Source organism: Corapipo altera, unplaced genomic scaffold (genome assembly GCF_003945725.1).
Source record: "Corapipo altera isolate COAL_440 unplaced genomic scaffold, ASM394572v1 55, whole genome shotgun sequence".
In the NCBI taxonomy this organism is placed as follows: Eukaryota; Metazoa; Chordata; class Aves; order Passeriformes; family Pipridae; genus Corapipo; species Corapipo altera.
Window position 1 is genome coordinate 4,847,182 of NW_020884882.1, and position 17,803 is coordinate 4,864,984.

The 17,803-nt window shown below is 37.3% G+C and overlaps 1 protein-coding gene across 9 annotated transcripts in view; it reads right to left on the reverse strand.

The window, feature by feature from the left end:
- Positions 1-17,803, reverse strand: part of ERC2 (ELKS/RAB6-interacting/CAST family member 2) — a 433,721-nt gene that overhangs the window by 360,979 nt on the left and 54,939 nt on the right. For all 9 annotated transcript variants that reach the window (XR_003527258.1, XR_003527257.1, XR_003527256.1 and 6 more), the window contains exon 3: positions 13,552-13,968. Coding sequence is in view for 1 of the 9 variants with exons in the window: in XM_027640844.1 (XP_027496645.1) it covers positions 13,552-13,968 (417 nt within the window). In the remaining 8 variants the exon portion in view is untranslated. The remainder of the gene's footprint in view (positions 1-13,551; positions 13,969-17,803) is intronic.

A 17,803-nucleotide genomic window follows, 5' to 3' on the forward strand; every position in this document is an offset into this window, starting at 1 on the left:
CAATACAGATTATTTTGTTCAGGTACTGGAGTGCATAAATCCATTTTTTTAATACAAGTGAGAATATGAAGAAAACTTTTAAGGATATTTCCTTTTGTTAGCAAACTTTGATTGATTGTTCACTCAATAAAACATTAGGGAAAATATTTTCTGAAGCATATCTCCACAGCTGCCAGGCATTCTGTAAGAGAATCCACACAGTTTCAACATGCTCTATATATGTATTGACTCTCCTTCACAGTAAATGACGACTTTCTAATTTGGGTTTATTTTTACATGCAGAATCAGGACGTATAGTGCTTCCAGTCTTAAGTTTGGAAGGTATAACTTAGACATCTAGAGTTCTGAAGGCACACAAAAGACAATTAGTGCAAAATATAGACAGCTAAATTTTACTTCTAAATACAAAATAGGCTCTACAGAGAATTATATTCCTACACCCAGAAAACACACCATTTTCTTCTTCCTGACATTTCTATAAATTTAATTGTGTCACTAAAGATAAGTTACTCTTGCATTTGGAAAAAGCAAATGACAGAAACATGGGTATTTATATAGCTATGTAGCTGTCATTGCCAAGTAATTGCTTTTTGGATTGAGGGCTGGGAAACAACTGAAGTCTGAGCTGTGTAGCCAGACGGCCACGCAAAGTTGCTCATGTGCTTTATGCACCTGTAGCAGAGATTTAACAGCTGCTACTTACTCTGCACAGGCATCCTTGCTACACTCACAGTATAAAAGGTGGAAGAACAAGGCAAGACCTACTGCCCATCTTTCTGAGTATAGATGAGAGTGGAGCAGGGTGGGAAGTAGAATATATAAAGGGTCAAAAAACATCTCAAAAAAAGCCACAGGACAGACAGGCTGCTAAACTTTTTCCATTTACTTGTCCTTGTGAGTGTTTCCTCCTCAGTGAATCTCAAGCAGGATGTAACATTTTTGGAAAGAAAAGCTGTGAATATGTTCAGAGGCAGATAATTCACAGAAATTAATTCAGAGACAGTAAAATTTTTAAGTCTGTCCTGAGGACTAACAGGTTGGTGAAGGAGGGCTTCAAACAGTCAAATAAAAGGTTCTTCTAAAAAAGAGTCACATAGTTTTTTCATTATTCCAATATGTCTCCAAAGAAACGCAGGTTAGTATGTAACCTGATTAAGTGTGGAATTCTGAAACTTAACTTGGGCAAAAATTTAGAGTATGGCTTCATCATGATCACCTCATGATGATACACAGTAGAGCACCAAACTGGGGCAAAAGAGTCTCACAGAAAAATCTCAATTCTTTCACCCTGATACTGCCTGATATTGTTATTGCTAAAGTAATTCCACTTCCAAAGTGAAATGGATAAGGGATGGGAGACAAAGAACTTCAGTACATTAGATCTGGAATATTTAACTTAGCTCTGAAAAAGCAGGGGAGGATGTTCCTGTGGATAAAGAATTTTTGCAAGTCTTTCATAAATCTGTGAGTCACTGCAACCTCAAGCTACAGCAGCCTGTGTAAGACCAGAAACACTAATGACTGCCAAGTTTACAATAAATAATTTTGACCTGGAGGGAATACTGTCAAATAAATTTAGCTGTCATAATGGCAAATGCAATTATTCAAATCATGTACAAAACCTTTTTCAATCTGACATAACAAGTTTTCTTTGTAAATTCTCTTGTGCTCTAAGTTGCCTAAATTTGACTTTTCTATAGTAAATATCTATCCAAAAAGCATGCTACTACCCACGAAGTAGGAAGACAGGTGTCTAATGGACCTCTCCTGCAGAGACAAGCAAGCTGATTTAAAAGATCATTGAACATGACCTCTACAGCCAGCTGAAAGTGCTGTGGAAATCCAAAGGACATGAATTTCCAAAGGAGATGTTCCCTGAACTGCTGCTTTGGCCACAATAACTGCAATGGGAGGAATGCAGGTATTAGTTAACCTGAGCACTGACTCAGAAAACCGTCCCTTAGAGATCTCTGACCAGTCATAAACCCAAGAACTCTTTGATATTCTTGTTTGCAAGGAATCCACAGGCGGATAAACCCCACAACTGGCAAACTAAATATATTGTCAGCTCTTCTGCTGCTCTTCCCTGGAGAGTTTCTGCTAAGACTGTCAGCATTTTGTAAATAACCGGCAAGCGTTTCACAAATATCCCACGATGATGTGCACACCAGTTCCAAACCCTGCTCACTGGCATTTGCAATTGCACAGCCTACACTTCCCCTGATTTATGGAGTTTATCACTGTCATGCTCCACAAAGATTCTAGCAGGAAGGGATTGCAGGAAATACTCAAATACATTTGACATTAGTTAAAGCTCCACAATGTTAAACTGCATGAAAGATTCCTGTGAAGCTCAACCACCACAGAGTCATACACTGGGAATACTCAGCTTTGTTTCACAAGGAATAAAAGCAGAGAAAGTTCTGACTAAAGTTTTTAACTCTATTTTTGCCATCACATAAAAAACACCTAAGTTTTTTTAATATTTAAACCAGTATCTTTTATACTTTACTGGAATGAAAGTCATTCAGAAAAAGAAAAAAAAAAAGACAATAAAGAACAAGTGTTTGCATGTGGCACCAGGCTTCCAGATACATGTGACAGAAATGAGAAACCCCTCCTGCTGAAGGGCACAGCGGAATCAAATGATCAAAGTAGCCCTGATTTGGAATCCTTCCACAAGCTCTGTCTTACCATCCCGAAGTCCACTATTGTTTTGATAAATTCTATCGTCTGAGTTGGTGTTAAAATGAACATTTTCTTTTTTTTCTTGAGGGACTGTGCTTATCTGTTCCTAATCTCTCGGTAAGATTTCCTTTTTCTGGCCAATCATCTTGTGCCTTAACGATGCAGATGGGATGTGAGCACTGCCAAGACCTCTGCAAACACTCACAGTACTGTTGAAAGGCTGAAAGGTAACATTATTTTGATAATGGTTTCTGAGATTTGTTATCAGCAGAAAATCTTTTCTCTGCCAGATGTACTCCTATGTGAAAATATGCCATTTCCAAGTTGAGAGCTGAAAATTACTCTCTCCAAGCAGGTCAGGAATAATTGAGAACAAACTGATTGTTCTGACTCTGAAACACGCAGGTGTTCAGTCCATCAATGCTCTGAAACAGAGCAACTTTTTATTGGGATAACAATCATCTGCAATAAAAATCCTTCCTCCTGTGCTAGGAAGGTACACTTTTAAACAGGATATAGATTCTACTTGCTTTGTTAGAACGCTCTACAATAGGATAAATTTGTTTGCGGACTGCACTACAAAATCAGAAAAATTCTCCAACACAAGTTTGTTCACAATTATGTTATTTGTTCAAGCTACAAAAACCTGCACAGGTGTCATCTAGGTGAGGCCAGAAAAAAAAAAAAAAAAGAATAAAAGCTACATCTTAGGGAATTATCAGTACAGTAATTCCCTAAGGATGCTGTAATTCTTCATCAAAACAGATGAATAAATGACAGACAGCAAAAGCAACAACTGAGCAGGCACTATATTGGCTGTTCTCATCTATCTGACACTTCCACAATCACTTAAGAAAATGTAAATAGAAAAAAGCTTAATTGTTCACATTCAGGACAGGAAAAAATCAATAGCAGTGGCATTGCCCACGAGTCTTAAGATGTAGAAGAACAATGTTTTCTCACTAAAATCTTCACCCTGTTGAACGGTGGCTTCTTCACCAAATTTCTGAAACAAGGAATGCTGGAGCCATGGGGGTGTGTCACAGGTGCCTCAGGCTGTGAGATGCTGGTTTTCATGTCCAAAATGCATCAGAAACTATGTGATGTGAAGGCAGCTATAGATGTGCTGTCTTTGTCTTCTCCACATGGTTATACATCACCGTGCCATTACAAAAACAAAAAAACCTTCTGATTAAGCTACATATTACACAGCAGGGCACATCAGCATGACTGGACATACCCTCCACCATCCACCTCCCAGTCCCATCGTGTCAGTGCAGAGGTGTGTGGTGTGAAAGCAGATATAGTGAAACTTCAGCCCATTCAAAAGAGGAAAATGGCATCTTATTTGGCTCTTTCACTTTTGTAAATTAAAGTACAAATCTTGACTGACACACTGGGACCGAATTCCGCTAATACCTTTACGCTGCACTTCTGAACCCACATTTTCTGTGGGAAGCTGCAGCATCCTTTTTAGTCTCCTTGCTTTGATCCTTAGATGCAGCTATTCTGAACTGCATTCAGACTACAGACTACTACAAAATCTGTGGGAAATTGCCTTTGCATCGACTTTAAATTCTAACGGTGTCAAATGAACGATGAAAAATAACAAATAGGGCACGATCATCTGCGAAAACAAGGCTGAAAAGCAATCCTCGTTCAACAGGGCCATCTAGCGCTCAAAATAACCCACGTGCTTTTACGTGAAGGATGCGAATGGATCAAGTTACATACCGGCTGATTTTTAGAAAATATTTAGGGCCACGTATTTTTCCCCATACTTTCACATACCTAGTAATCAATATACTGTTTCTTGCTCAGCATCTGAGGACCACTGCTTCAGCTGATAAACCTTGTGAAACTTCAGCTGATCATGAAAAAGCAGAAATTTAATTAACTGAGTATTTTCAGGAACTTGCTGAAAAGATACCATGAACTGAGAAATTACTCAAGTTCTCCTTCTAAAGATCATGTATTAATGGAATATTTTTTCAAATGTTTATTTTTGAGTCAAATACTGAGCTAAAGAAAACATATTTTAGATATATTCATTGTTATAAATCTAAAACTAAAGATCCAAATATTTTTGTAACTAAACTTATACTCAAGAAAAAAAATATGTCAAGAGCCAAAGCCAGTTAAAGCAATGCAACTAAAGAAATATCCGTTGAGCTGTTAATTATCTATTAGCAGATTAAAATAATGCATTCTGCAAATAGAGATTTTAAGGAGAATGGTATGTGAATCACATTCCCTTCAGTAAATGTCCCTTTACTAGTCCCATTTGGAACTCTTTCATAAGAAATACATGTTTGAAGTGAATTAAGAGTCAGACAACTTAGGAGAGCAATGGCAGCATAAGAAGTTTGTGAATGGAGGATACAGTAGCCAGAAGTCAGTGACACACCACTAAGAATCTGTTTGCAATTACCAAGTATAGCCATTAGCTGATAAAGCATTTTTCTCCATGTCAGTTATTACATTATTTCTCTTTTTTGTTAATTATATCAGTGGAACTTGGACTGTGTACCAAATGTTCCAGTATCACAGGGTCTTAGGAGAAAACACAAACTGTGTACTTAAAAAGAATATATATTCAAGTGAATTGTGTGAAAAGCAGAGCAATAAAGAACATACTACGTATGCCCCTTATAAATCCTGAGCCTGAAAAGTAGGAAAGACTACAGTTTTATCTTTCTACACCCCAAAAAATTGATCATTCTATACAGTCTATAATAGGGTGTTGCATATGAACTCTTCTTTCAGTGATTAGGGAAAGATGTTTGATTCCCACTTCCCTGGGTCACATATCATTTCTATATATCCATTTCCTTCAACAAGTACTATGAAGTGTTATTAAAAGTCCAGCAGGAATATAACTCATCTCTTCTGTATGAAAGTGAAAGGACCAAGCAAGGGCCCAAACCCCACAGATGTGTAACAGTAGGTAGTCCCCATTATACAAATGTGCTGCCTTATATTAACATTGTCCTTAATCTTAGCAACGACAGTCACAAAACCACACAGAACCAGTAACTATTCTAAATATAGTCATTGTACAGAAACAGTTCTAAAACATCTGCGTTGTTTTGTTTGTTTGTTTTGTAAAGGTTTACATTTCAGGGAGAAGGAAGATAATCTGAAGAGCCACCAAAACGCTTTTATGTAAGGATGTGATGACATCTGTTGCTAAATGGAGATAAGCCAAGCAGGTGAAGATGTTGGCTCCACCTACAGAAAAGCTGCAGTAAACTGGTTCCTTCCAACAGTGTAGCCGAGTAGTAACCAAGTCTGGATTCATTTATTTTTTCAAATCTAATCCTATTCACCTTAAATCACTCAATCCCACTGACCTCATTTGACTCCAGGGGAAAAAAAAACAAACAAACAAAAACAGAATTTTGTCCTCAATTCTTTTAAACACATCCACATTTTTGGTGGATATGTCTCCCAGGGCACATTGGGGTTATTCACCAATATTTTTACTAAATCTATATCGTGAGATGGGATACACTTCCAGCCATTATCAAATTTGTATTTGGAAATAAACATACTGATAATTACATCAATGCCCTATAATCATGTTGGAATATCAGGCTCAAGTTGTCAACAAAAAAAAGTTACCTATAAAATTGATCAGCTAATTAGTGACTACCTAAATTCCAGTTCCCTCGGATCAAAGGTTATATGCTGCTCTTTCTGAAGAAAGGGGTCAATTTTTTTTTTAACAAAAATTTCATATCTGTTCACTAAATGGTTTAATTTAACATTATATTTTCCCTTCATCAAACTGAGTTTCAGGTGAAACTTTAGAAAGAGTTTACATTATTAGCCATGTTCTACTGCCTATATAACACTTCCACTTTTACTGCTAAAATAGGTCAGCATATACAAAGGCAAAACTCATGTTCTTGAGATTTGTACAAGGAAAAGGTTTAGCAGACAAAAAAATGGGGCTTTTCTTAGAAGACTGGGGAGGGGAGAGGAGGAGGGTGTGTTTTTTAGATGACAAAACACTCTTTTTTCAGTTCTTTACATCCATGCAAAGGAAAAAAAATGTACATACACACACAAGTGTATACAGGCTCCAGCAGGAGAGAAGCCTGTCGCAGTGCTCTGGAACTCCAGCTCATATGACTACAATTCATGGATTTCCAGTCCAGGTGAAAGGCCATGTGTGTTTCCTAAGACAAAGGAGTGACCAGTGACAGGACCCGAGGGAATGGTCTGGAGTTCTGTCAGGGGAGGTTCAGGTTGGATATCAGAAGAAGGTTCTTCCCCCAGAGGCTGGCTGGGCACTGAACAGGCTCCCCAGGGCAGTGGGCACAGCACTGACGCTGCCAGAGCTCAAGGAGCATCTGGATGATCCTCTCAGGCACAGGGTGTGACCCTTGGGGTTGGTCCTGTGCAGGGCTGAGGGTTGGACTCAGTGTTCCCTGTGGGTGCCTTCCAACTCAGCATATTCTGTGACTCTGTGATCTCAGCTCAGCTACAACACGTGATGTGCTGGAAGTAGCAGTTTTGGTTTAGATTTCAGAAGATTAGCCCTGAATATTAGAAACTGGACTTCGCTAATCTTACTCTGCTCAGGAATAAAGGAGTGTTCTTCAATCTATTAATTTTACAAAATCTTCATTTTGTTCTGAGTTCTGAGGTTTTCTTGGGAGATGACACAGGAGGCAATAAGTATAAGAGATGCCCGTTCACAGCACCTGACAAGTCTTTTCTTTTTTTAATTACTGTTCTAAGTCTTAGTCATGGACTTCCTAATGAGAACAGAATTACTGAAAGAAAATAATTCTAAAATAAATTTTGAAGATAACACATCATATGACCAAATGACTTTCAAAAGTGCTTTTAAGCATAATAAACTGCTCTATGAGCATAAATTCTGTGGGATTTAAGATCTGTATCTTGTATCCCTTGGGCCACAGAGGGTTCCTCAACAACTCTGGGCAATCTATTCCCATGGCTTAACTACTCTCTGGGTACATCTTCCACTTGGGAGAGAGTCTAAATCAGAAAAGTATACATTGGAATTCAAGGGTAACCACCTCTCCTCTTCCCTGGAAATTCAGCTCTGACCCTTTCTGTGAAAATACACCAACATGTCAGTTATGAGAGTCACATACTTACGCTATTGTCATTCATATGACAAAGGACAAGATGGAGCTAGAAAAAATTAATTCCATTATAGAATAATGAAGTTATTGGCACAGAGATGAGTAGCAGCATGTTTACAGAACAGAGCAGATGAAAGAAAATAAAACCTACCATAGATAACTGATCGTTTTTCTCTGTTTCATTATTGGCTTGTCTGTAAAATCTTTACATGCAGCCAAAAAGTAGTAAATGTGTGAACTGAGCAAGGAGCCCTGCAAAGACAGTATTTTCACATCTGTGGACAATATTCATTTACAGCAATTCAAGACAGTCCCCAGAGTGCCTTCTAAAGGATGCACTTTCCAGGAATGCTGGCAGGATCAACATTTATCACCTCCACACATGGGAAGGTACAGAAAATCCAGCTTACTCCTGAAATGGATTTTTCTCCCTTTTCCTAAAATAATTCCTTTAGTTGCTACTAGGAGAGGTGTCTGTTTCAAACTGACAGCTTTGTCGTACTCTAGACTCCAAACTACACGTGATATTGTCATGGAGGTCAATCCTGTTTGTAAAGAAACTGATTTCTAAATGAACAAAGTTTTCTAATCCTTCATAGACTTATAAAGTCTATTGCAATCAAGTGTCCTGGCAAGAGTATCACGGGGCACAGTAAAACCTGAGTGGGGTGTGTTAGAAGTAACAACTGTTCCCTAGAGCATAATCAGATTGCCTACTTTCTCATGTCTGCAGTGACTGCCAACACTGCAAAGTCCTTCTGTATACTTAAGGGGTCACCTTAAAAACACATAATACTATTGATATTTTGCTAGAAAGCAACTGTCTTTATAGCAACTGATAAGATTAATATTTTGAGTTGAGCCAGGAGAAATAAAAGCAAAGAGGCACTAATGAACCTAATAAAAAGGCTCAGTCTAGAATGGTTGTTAATCTGTATAACCAACTTCAGGGAAGAAATGTTTGGTGTCGATAAAGCATTTCCTTAGTAAATTACTACTGGCTCCAGTGTAAGACATTTACAGTAAACACCAAAAGTCTGCAAGGCATCTGTTCTATTCACAGTGGAAGAAGGAACTCTGCTCCATTAATAACTTTAAAAACATGCAATAACTAATTCATGATGGCAGTTCAAATCCTATCAGCAGCCTTCATTACTTGACCAAGCTGAGTTCAAAGATAGAGCAAAGTTTTAAAAAAACCCTTGAAAGTTTAGAAGTACATTTTAAATTATAATAAAGAAGCTGTGTTGTTCTTCTTTCTACTAAATATAAAAAAGCTGCAGCTTTAAACCATGGGCAACAACATTATTTTAAGAATACATGCAAGATAAGAGTTAAAATGTGTATATAAATTCCTATATGATCTCAGAATTTGTTTTAGTGAAATTGCATGTTGTACAGAGAGGGCATGTGTAATATACGTGTATGTATATATAATAAAATACTTGCTGGAATTTTAACATTTGACTTCACTAGAGATTTAGGGGGACTTCGCCTAAGGCAAGTTTTTAATAGCAATAATAAAAAAATACTTAATGGTACTTAGGGTAAATAATGTGTGGTCACTATGTTTAAAAAAAAGTAATACCAAACATCTGTGCTAGATTTCCACATGACAAAATCCCCATATTACCTACAGTTCTCCCAAAGTTATAGAGAAACAAATGTTTATTTAAAATTCTAGAAGAGACATGTGATAACCAATTTAAGAATTTTAAGGCAGGCATCTTGTGTTTTCTGACAGGAATGTATATTTAGTGATCTCCGTGATTATTTAATTCTGAACATGAAGAATGCCATGGTATGTCATTATGGGTTCGAGGCAGATTTTCAACCACTAACATACTTACTGGGAGACTACCAGACCAAGAATGTCCTTTTTCTTAAGTCTATTTGCAAAGACCACTTCATTCCTTACAGGACACATTATTTCCTTATCAAGGCAAATGCTAATCATTTTGGGGTTTGATAAATATTTGAGTGAGGTTAGTTAGTCACAGACATAGGATTCAGTCTAACTCAGTGATGGAAAACTGAGAGCAAACTGGGCAGAAGTTCCCAGAAACGATGAAAAAGAGCTCAACATTCTCTCCCCAAGAGGCTGCATCTCCAAAACTGGAGCAGAAACACATGCTCACACTTTTTGCTGTGTAGAGTTCTATTTGTTCCCTCTCGCTTTGCGAATCAGGAACTAAGTTCAGCTCTCCATGTGGAAGCTTATTGCCCAGGTTTTAAACTCCTTGATACATGGAAAGAAATCTAACCCCATTTTTTGCATAGCTTATTTCCCAACATTTTAACGAACCTTACTGACGTTCTTTGCTCTTCCTGTAAAAGAGCAGGATTCCAACTTCAGCTTTCGTCTCCTCCTCCTGGATAATAAGCCTCACATTTGCCATTCCTAAGACCTTCAAACACACAGCTTGAGTAAACCTGTCACCAAAAGTATGCCTCTGTGAAACAAAGTTTACAGATGCACACAGGTAAAATCTTTGAAGGTCAGGAAGTTAACACACCAAAGTCAGTACGTATCTGCTAAAAATATAAGAACAAAATTAAAAAAAAATGGTGTGGTTTTTTTTATTTTCTGGAGTTATTTCTCTGCCTCTGGTACACTAGCCAATTCCATGACTCTTGCCTGTACTTTCTCTAAGAAATATAATCTAAGGCCTGGAGAAATTCCAGATCTTTGAAGGCAGTTATATTATGAAATTCTGCTATGGTCAGAAACGGGGGGAAAAAAAGAAACAATCAGCAGCTTAAAAAAGAGAAATTTCTGCATGGTTCTTGGATATTCAGCCAATCATTTTGAATCAGAACGGTAGGATATTGCTTTCTGGTAACGTGTATGTTTGTGTGAAATGGGCAGAAAATTAATATGAGAAATGTTTCATGACTGACAAAGTGGTAGAGACTTAAGGACAAGAAGAAAGGTCATATTTAACCACCCTTTCCATGTAGAAATTACTCTGGAGGTCCAGTCTGAACCTCCTCTGTTGCAGACAGTTTCAAGTGCAGTGTCAGAAAACAAACTAGCAAAACTGATCAAATCCTGAACGCTTGTTTCTGTTTTTGAATTAAACATGTGACAATATACTAGTTTCTCAGAAATATAATCAACACTTGAGATCTATAATCCAACCTGTAAAAATAAGAAAAGCAGGATATTTTAGATGACGTTCTAAAATGACAAATATTTTGTTAGAGATACAGAAAGATTAACACAATTAGAGTGACCACTAAACAATTGATGAATTAATTTCAGTAAAAATGTATCCAAGTTCGGATTTACTTTTAAAGCATTCTTAGGAGAACAAAAAAAAAAATCCATTAACTCTGCAGAGTCATTTACACAGTTAGGGTGAAAACTTACAAACACCAGCTAAGAAAATAAAAATATCAGTCCGCTGGGGAGACTACTGCAGAAGATTCAACACAATAACTCCTGGTTTCTCGTGCTGAACAACTGTATTGTGCCCGATGAAGACTACAAGCAGTGACAGCAATTCAAATGAGCACTGCAGAACAACAAAGACTTGCCAAGCTACACATAAAGATCAAAAGTTGATCTACTTGGACCTTTAACAATATGTAATATTTTTAACTATACATAATGTTTGATATTGCTTCAAAGCATGCAGACAACTTTCCATAATGAGGAAGCAAAAGACAAAATTTGAACCTCAGAACATTTTCCAAGAGCCCATTTGATCAATCAGATCCAGAGCCCCAGATAAACAAACAGGCACCTACCAAACATTTTGTTTCTAAAGAGTTCACATAGTCTACACATCATACATCCAAGCTCCCTACAACAAACTTCAAATATGCAGAAATTTAAAAAAATATAAAAATGAAAACCTATAAATGCCATGCACAACAGGAAGAGAGTTGGAGAGACAAACTTCACCCAAAGCCTTGAATTCTTAGAATAACAAGGAAATTGTGAGTCAAAAGCTCCAAAACACTAGATAGTTCCTGCCAAGTTGGCTGGGACACATTCCAGACAACTGATCTAGTAAATTTTTTAACCTTGAACAGTTACTAAGGCATATCAGCATGTCACCAGCAGAAACTCCAGTAAACCCCATCCAGTACTCCAGACAAAAGACAACCTCTATATCCTCATGAAAACTGAGGGAGACACAACCTTTTCCCCAGCCCATGAGGACAACCCAGGGGGAACTCTGAAACATCAAGTTAATTCAGTATAAATACAGGAGAAACATGCACAGTCTACAAGAAGTGGTAAGATCTCCCTTCAGCATTCCTTGGACTAACCAAGGATTCAAAAACTTCAGTGATACTGGTGCAACAGATAAAATACAATCACATAATCATCCACCTTTGAAACAGATTGAGAATAGCAGATCTAAATCCAGAAACTTGTCTGCTAGTTTATAGAACTTGTTCATAAAGTTCTCTCTCATCACAAACTCAGCAACATTAACTCCTTATGCAACTCCTTTCAGAATCCATGAATGGGTAGCATCAGTTTTTAATTAAAATTTTGCCTGTGAAAAGATTCAGGATCCAAGGATTCCTTTCTTCATGAGAAAATTTGACTGAAATGCATCATTGTGCCTTGCAAAATTTTCTAATTTTTCATCTTGAGATGTGCAGCAGATACTACTGAGTTCTCAACACATATTCTAGGTTAGGGAAGACCATAAGCTAAATATAAAAGAATTTGCCCACAGCAAAGAAAGTATTTTGACAACATTCTGTAGATGTAAATAGCTGTTCCTAATCTCTAACATTTATAGGTTTAGTCATACACAAGGGTCAATAATAGTTTTCTCTGCTTTTGCACTAATTTCATTCACACTTTGATCTGTTGGGTAAATCGGTCTTTTTACTAGACTGGAAGTTCAATGGGACTACGCTGCTGCTGAGTTTCTAAGGAAACACATCGGTTTATCCTGATTTCCCCTGCTGTGGGCAGCTGGTACACCACCTCCCTGCAATTTTCACCCTTCTTACAACAGGGTGTTTGTGAGGGAGACTCACCCTGTCTCGTTTGCCTGACACTGCTCACACGGTAATGCTGCTGGGATGCCAAGGGGCAGATGGGCTTGACACCAAGCCAGATTTTCTTTCAGTTGTACTAATCCAATCATTCCAAATCCAGTCCCAAAAATGCATCTACAAGTGACGTGGGCAGCTGGTGCAGGTAGGTTCTCTCAAAGCACAGCCATCAGCCCATAGTTTTAATGTGGCAACATTACCGTATATTTACTTTAAAAGTTTGAGTATCACCACACAAAAATACTTTAGAAACAAACATAGGCAGAAGCCTTTTTTTATATGGAAGGCAAATCATTTAAAACACTCATTTCAAACAACAGAGGTATAAAAATCAAACACAAAGGTAGTTTGCACTCATGACTCTTCAGTTTACAGCAGCAGCAAGTGTCACTTCCCTCTTCAACAGGTCTAGTCTTCATTGGCCAAACACCAGTTTGTGAAAATAAATGGATACAAAAACTTTGCACAGTAACACAGAGACAATAAACCCCAAATACACTTACTTCTTTTCCCTCATTTCCTATACTTGCTTTCAAACGTCATAGTCCTGCCGTGCATTTATTAGAGATGTAAAAGAAATGCATACTATCTTTTTCACAAGAAAATTAGAGCACAAAAAGAAAACATTCAATACTCTATATATCTAAAACTGCAACAAGTACTTCAACTATTTTTAACAAATAAATATTTTAAACAAACAGTTTTTCATTACCTCTCTAAGATGCATGTTTTCCTTCTCCTTCTGATCTAAAATCACTTCTAAATGATTAACCTGAGATTCAGCCTCTGCCATCCTTCGAGTTCTCTCATTGTCTTCTTCCATTCCTTTAGACGGCAAACCTTTACTTTGCAACATTTCCAGAAGCTTTTTTATTGATTCATCTCTGGCATTTAGCGTTTGCTTTTGTGTTTCAATCCTAAGCTCCATTTCTTCTAGAGTTTTCCTCAACAGGAAGAGCTCTTTAGCTTGTCTATCATGTTCTGCTTGAAGCCTTCGAAAATTCTCCTCTGTGAGCTCAATGGTAAAATGCTCAGCCCCTCTGTTTCCACTTTCTTGCTGCAGAAGATGGTTAAGGTCTCTCTGGGTTCTAAGCTCATCTTGAAGAGCCTGGATTGTCAACTGCAGATGCTGCAATAAAGAAAACAAAGAAAAAGAATCAATATAGGATCTGAAGGTAGAATTAGTCTTGGATTAACTTTTGTTGTACGCTCTTACAAAAAGTCATTAGAATTAGTGATGAAAGTATATCAAATGACCTCATAAAATATCAGATGCAGGTGACAATATCCATAATGATATCTTTCAAGTGCTTCTAGGAAAAAAAGAAGACAACATACACAGACACAAAATAATGTCAGCTACAGAGAAAAATAATAGCAACGAAAAGCAAATCAACAAACCCAAACACTAGGCAGTGACACATCCATTAGTACAGTCAATATGTACCTACAAAGGTGAAAGACTCAGTATTCCATGTTTTCTAAATTACTTCATAGACTAAAGAAAATTCTGCTCTTCATGGTACTCAACAGTACTGCTGTTTAGGAAGTCAATCAAAGCACTCACTATAATTAAAGGGGCTTTAGGAAGGGGCTGATTGGTTTCATTTTTTTTCTTTTTGGCAGCTAAAGCTATGAACATGTTTAGTAAACAGGATTACTGTATCTCAACAAGCAAACAAAAAAACCCCACACTAAACAATACTGAATTTTGAAAAATAAATTGACTGCAAAGAGTGGACAAACCTTGGTTCTTCTGGCATCCAAAAACTGAACAGCATGGTAAATGAAAAAATGAAGCAAAATCAACATAAATAAAGGTCAGATGCAAGCAAAGGAGATTCAACAGAAAGAACTGAATTCAACAAAAAGTATCTTCAACAGAAAAAAATAGACTTTTATTGAGTTATACAGAAAGGCAACAGCAACTTCACAGTACTCAAATATATAAACTTATAGACAGACTTTACTCAATAGATGTAACAAAGAAAAATATATTAAAAATAATTTGCCCCATGGTGGATAGTAACATTCCTATTTGACATTACTGTTCTTTTACACCACTAGGTTTTTTCAAAACACAGTAACTTGATCTAAAATGTCTGTTCTACATCTGAGCACAGGGGTCTTTCTCTGTACAGGAGGTAAGTCTTGCATTCCCTATTCAACACGGATCAAAATCAAAATGGATTTTGCCCACATTAAGGTTGGAACATCAATAATTATCCTAAATTTCTATGGTTTATGATGTTCATTTCAGATTATATATTTATGTGACGATTTGTTTTCCTTCTCATTTTTTCCCCTCTATTCACTGCCTACACAGCACACTGAGTTCTTAGAAATAAGAATTCCTGAAAAATCACACAGTCTGTACCAGAAAACATTTAATTGCAGGAATTAGGGGACATAAATATATGTCATGAGACATATTTGCTTTAATCAATATTCTGCAACTCCACATTCTAAAAACAAAGACAACAAAAACAACAAAAAAAACCAGACAAACAAACAACAAAACATTTCATTTGATATTACTGTCATGTTTTACACAATTGCAGGTAAATTTGTCAGTTTGTAACAACCATTTAAACTAAACAAAAAATGCAAAACCTTAAGAAAACAACCTTTTGAAATCATGTTTGTCGGTTATTTCAAATAGAAAAAAGCATTGCCAACTGCTAGAATTCCATACAGTCAGAAACTTTGAGTCAATTCTGACATTAAATAAGCATTGTTTTAATAAATGTCCAGATCTTAATTCTTAGTATTTGCATCTTATTAGGCACTCTCAGTTAAGAGCATACAAATGTAGGCCACTCATTTATGGTCCTGCTTTTATTTAATGGCAATTCTTACCTTTTCTTAACTTCATCATCTTTTTAATTATCCATATAAACTTAAAAGCTGCCAATAAATTTACAACTCCTCTAGATGTAGCAGCTTTCCCACTTGGAATTTACTAATATACCAAGTGTGTATGACCCCAAGACTGGCTTACATCTTCTGCATTCCAAAATTATTTCACTACTGTGACAGTGACAAAGGATAGACGGGTCTTTGCTTGTATCCTGCACCCACACACACACACAGGCCCTCTCCCTTTCTGCCATCTCTCGTGCAATGTGGTTTGTCCTGAGATAAAGCACACCAGGTGAATATTGCAGGAGGAACTGTCTGGATGCTCACATCATTAATACATTCCAAAGACAGCAGAGCTGAGATGTTTGCAGCTGACTTTGGTGCACATCAGCCTGCAAAACAGTGTAAAATGCTGCTGAAGACTGGGCCAAATGGGCAAACTGTCTCCCAAGGTCACAGGCAGCTTCCAGGTGGATCCCCTCCCTGGCAAGAATGCCTGCAGAGTAGCCCAAAGGAATGGGTGAGCAACAGCACTAAGATCCAGACCAAAACAGAGGTAAAATCCTAAAGTAGCTACACAGGTGCTTTGCTGATTTTTAGTTGTGAATTCTTCAAGTCCAAAGTCTGTAAACCTGAATTTTTCTGGCTGAACCTGCTTATTTGATACACTCTTTGGACACAGACCGTTGACCAAAACCAAGGTTACGTGGACTGAGATGCACCAAGACTTTTCTGAGAAATTTAGAAAGCAAGCAGGTCTCAATGAAGCCTGTGACTCAACAGGAGGGACCATGTTCAGATATACTGTCATAGAGTTGTTATTTAGATACTGCATTGGTAACATTTAGGTAATATATTAGCAATAAATCTAATCATAATCATCCACAAAATCACTCTGTTCTTTCACCTGGCCAAGAACCTTCTCTCTACTATTATGCTACAAGTGCTAAGCAACAGCAACATCCATCAAGTAGTCTAGAAATAGTCAAAAGAATTGTTTTCTCTGATCTGAACAATGATTTGAGATACATCCTTCTAATGCTAAATTAGACAATACTTATTACTTGATGCTAAAAACTATTTACAAGTAAATGTTTTCCCAAAGTCACCTGGTCTCTGTACATCAGATGTCTATAAAACTCTAGCTAAGCAAAGGGAAACTAATTCTAAAATATTTACAATGCTGTAACACAAAATAAAGGCAAACTTGATATAGATGCTGCTAACACACAATCCTAAATGCAAGCTGTAAAAATCAAAGCTGCTGGATCAACATAAAAACAATTGGAAATCAGAACTCAAATGGCAATTCTGGTTAAGATAAGTGAGACGACTTCCTCTTCTGCCCCACAGCAGCCCACGCAGGGTGTTCTTGGGCTCTCCCCAGAATCACTAAGCACAACAATAGTTGTGGCTGCTTCTCAGTCACGATGTAAAACTAACAGCCTCAACTGTGGCAGACTACTGCTACTGTGATATAAAAGAGTCTGGTTTTGCACACCTTCAAGAGTTAGAACATGGTAGACCAGATTTAGACTCGTGCTGGCACAGACTTTTGTATCTGCAGCTAGCTAAGTAAAGCAAAGAACAAATGTTGTGAGGGTGGAGAGAAATTGTATAATGAACTGCAAGGGGGAGGAACGGAGGAGTGCTGTGAATATCTGTCACTGCTGTCACTACACAGACATAAAACTTTACACGATTTAGAACAAAAAAAACATAAAAGATCTATCATATTTTTTATAATTTCTATTAAAAACATACCAGTTGACCACAAATATTTCCATGCCAATTTCTTGGCAATATATAAATAGTTCTCTCAGAACTTTTTCAGTCCTTCTCTATAGCCCAAGTCCATGTAATCCATGGAACTGTGGATTGCCCCGTAAACTGAAACAAAACTAGAAGAAGAAGATAATTAATGACCCTTCCCAGATTTCAACTCATGTTCTACATGAGGAATTTCCTCTAATCTATGCCAACTAACTAGTCCCAAAAGAATTGCCTGCTGAGAATTATCCTGTCACAGTGTGCTTTGGGCCAGAGCACATAAGCACTTTCAGAGCATCCTAAAGACTTAGATATGATGAACAGAAGAAACG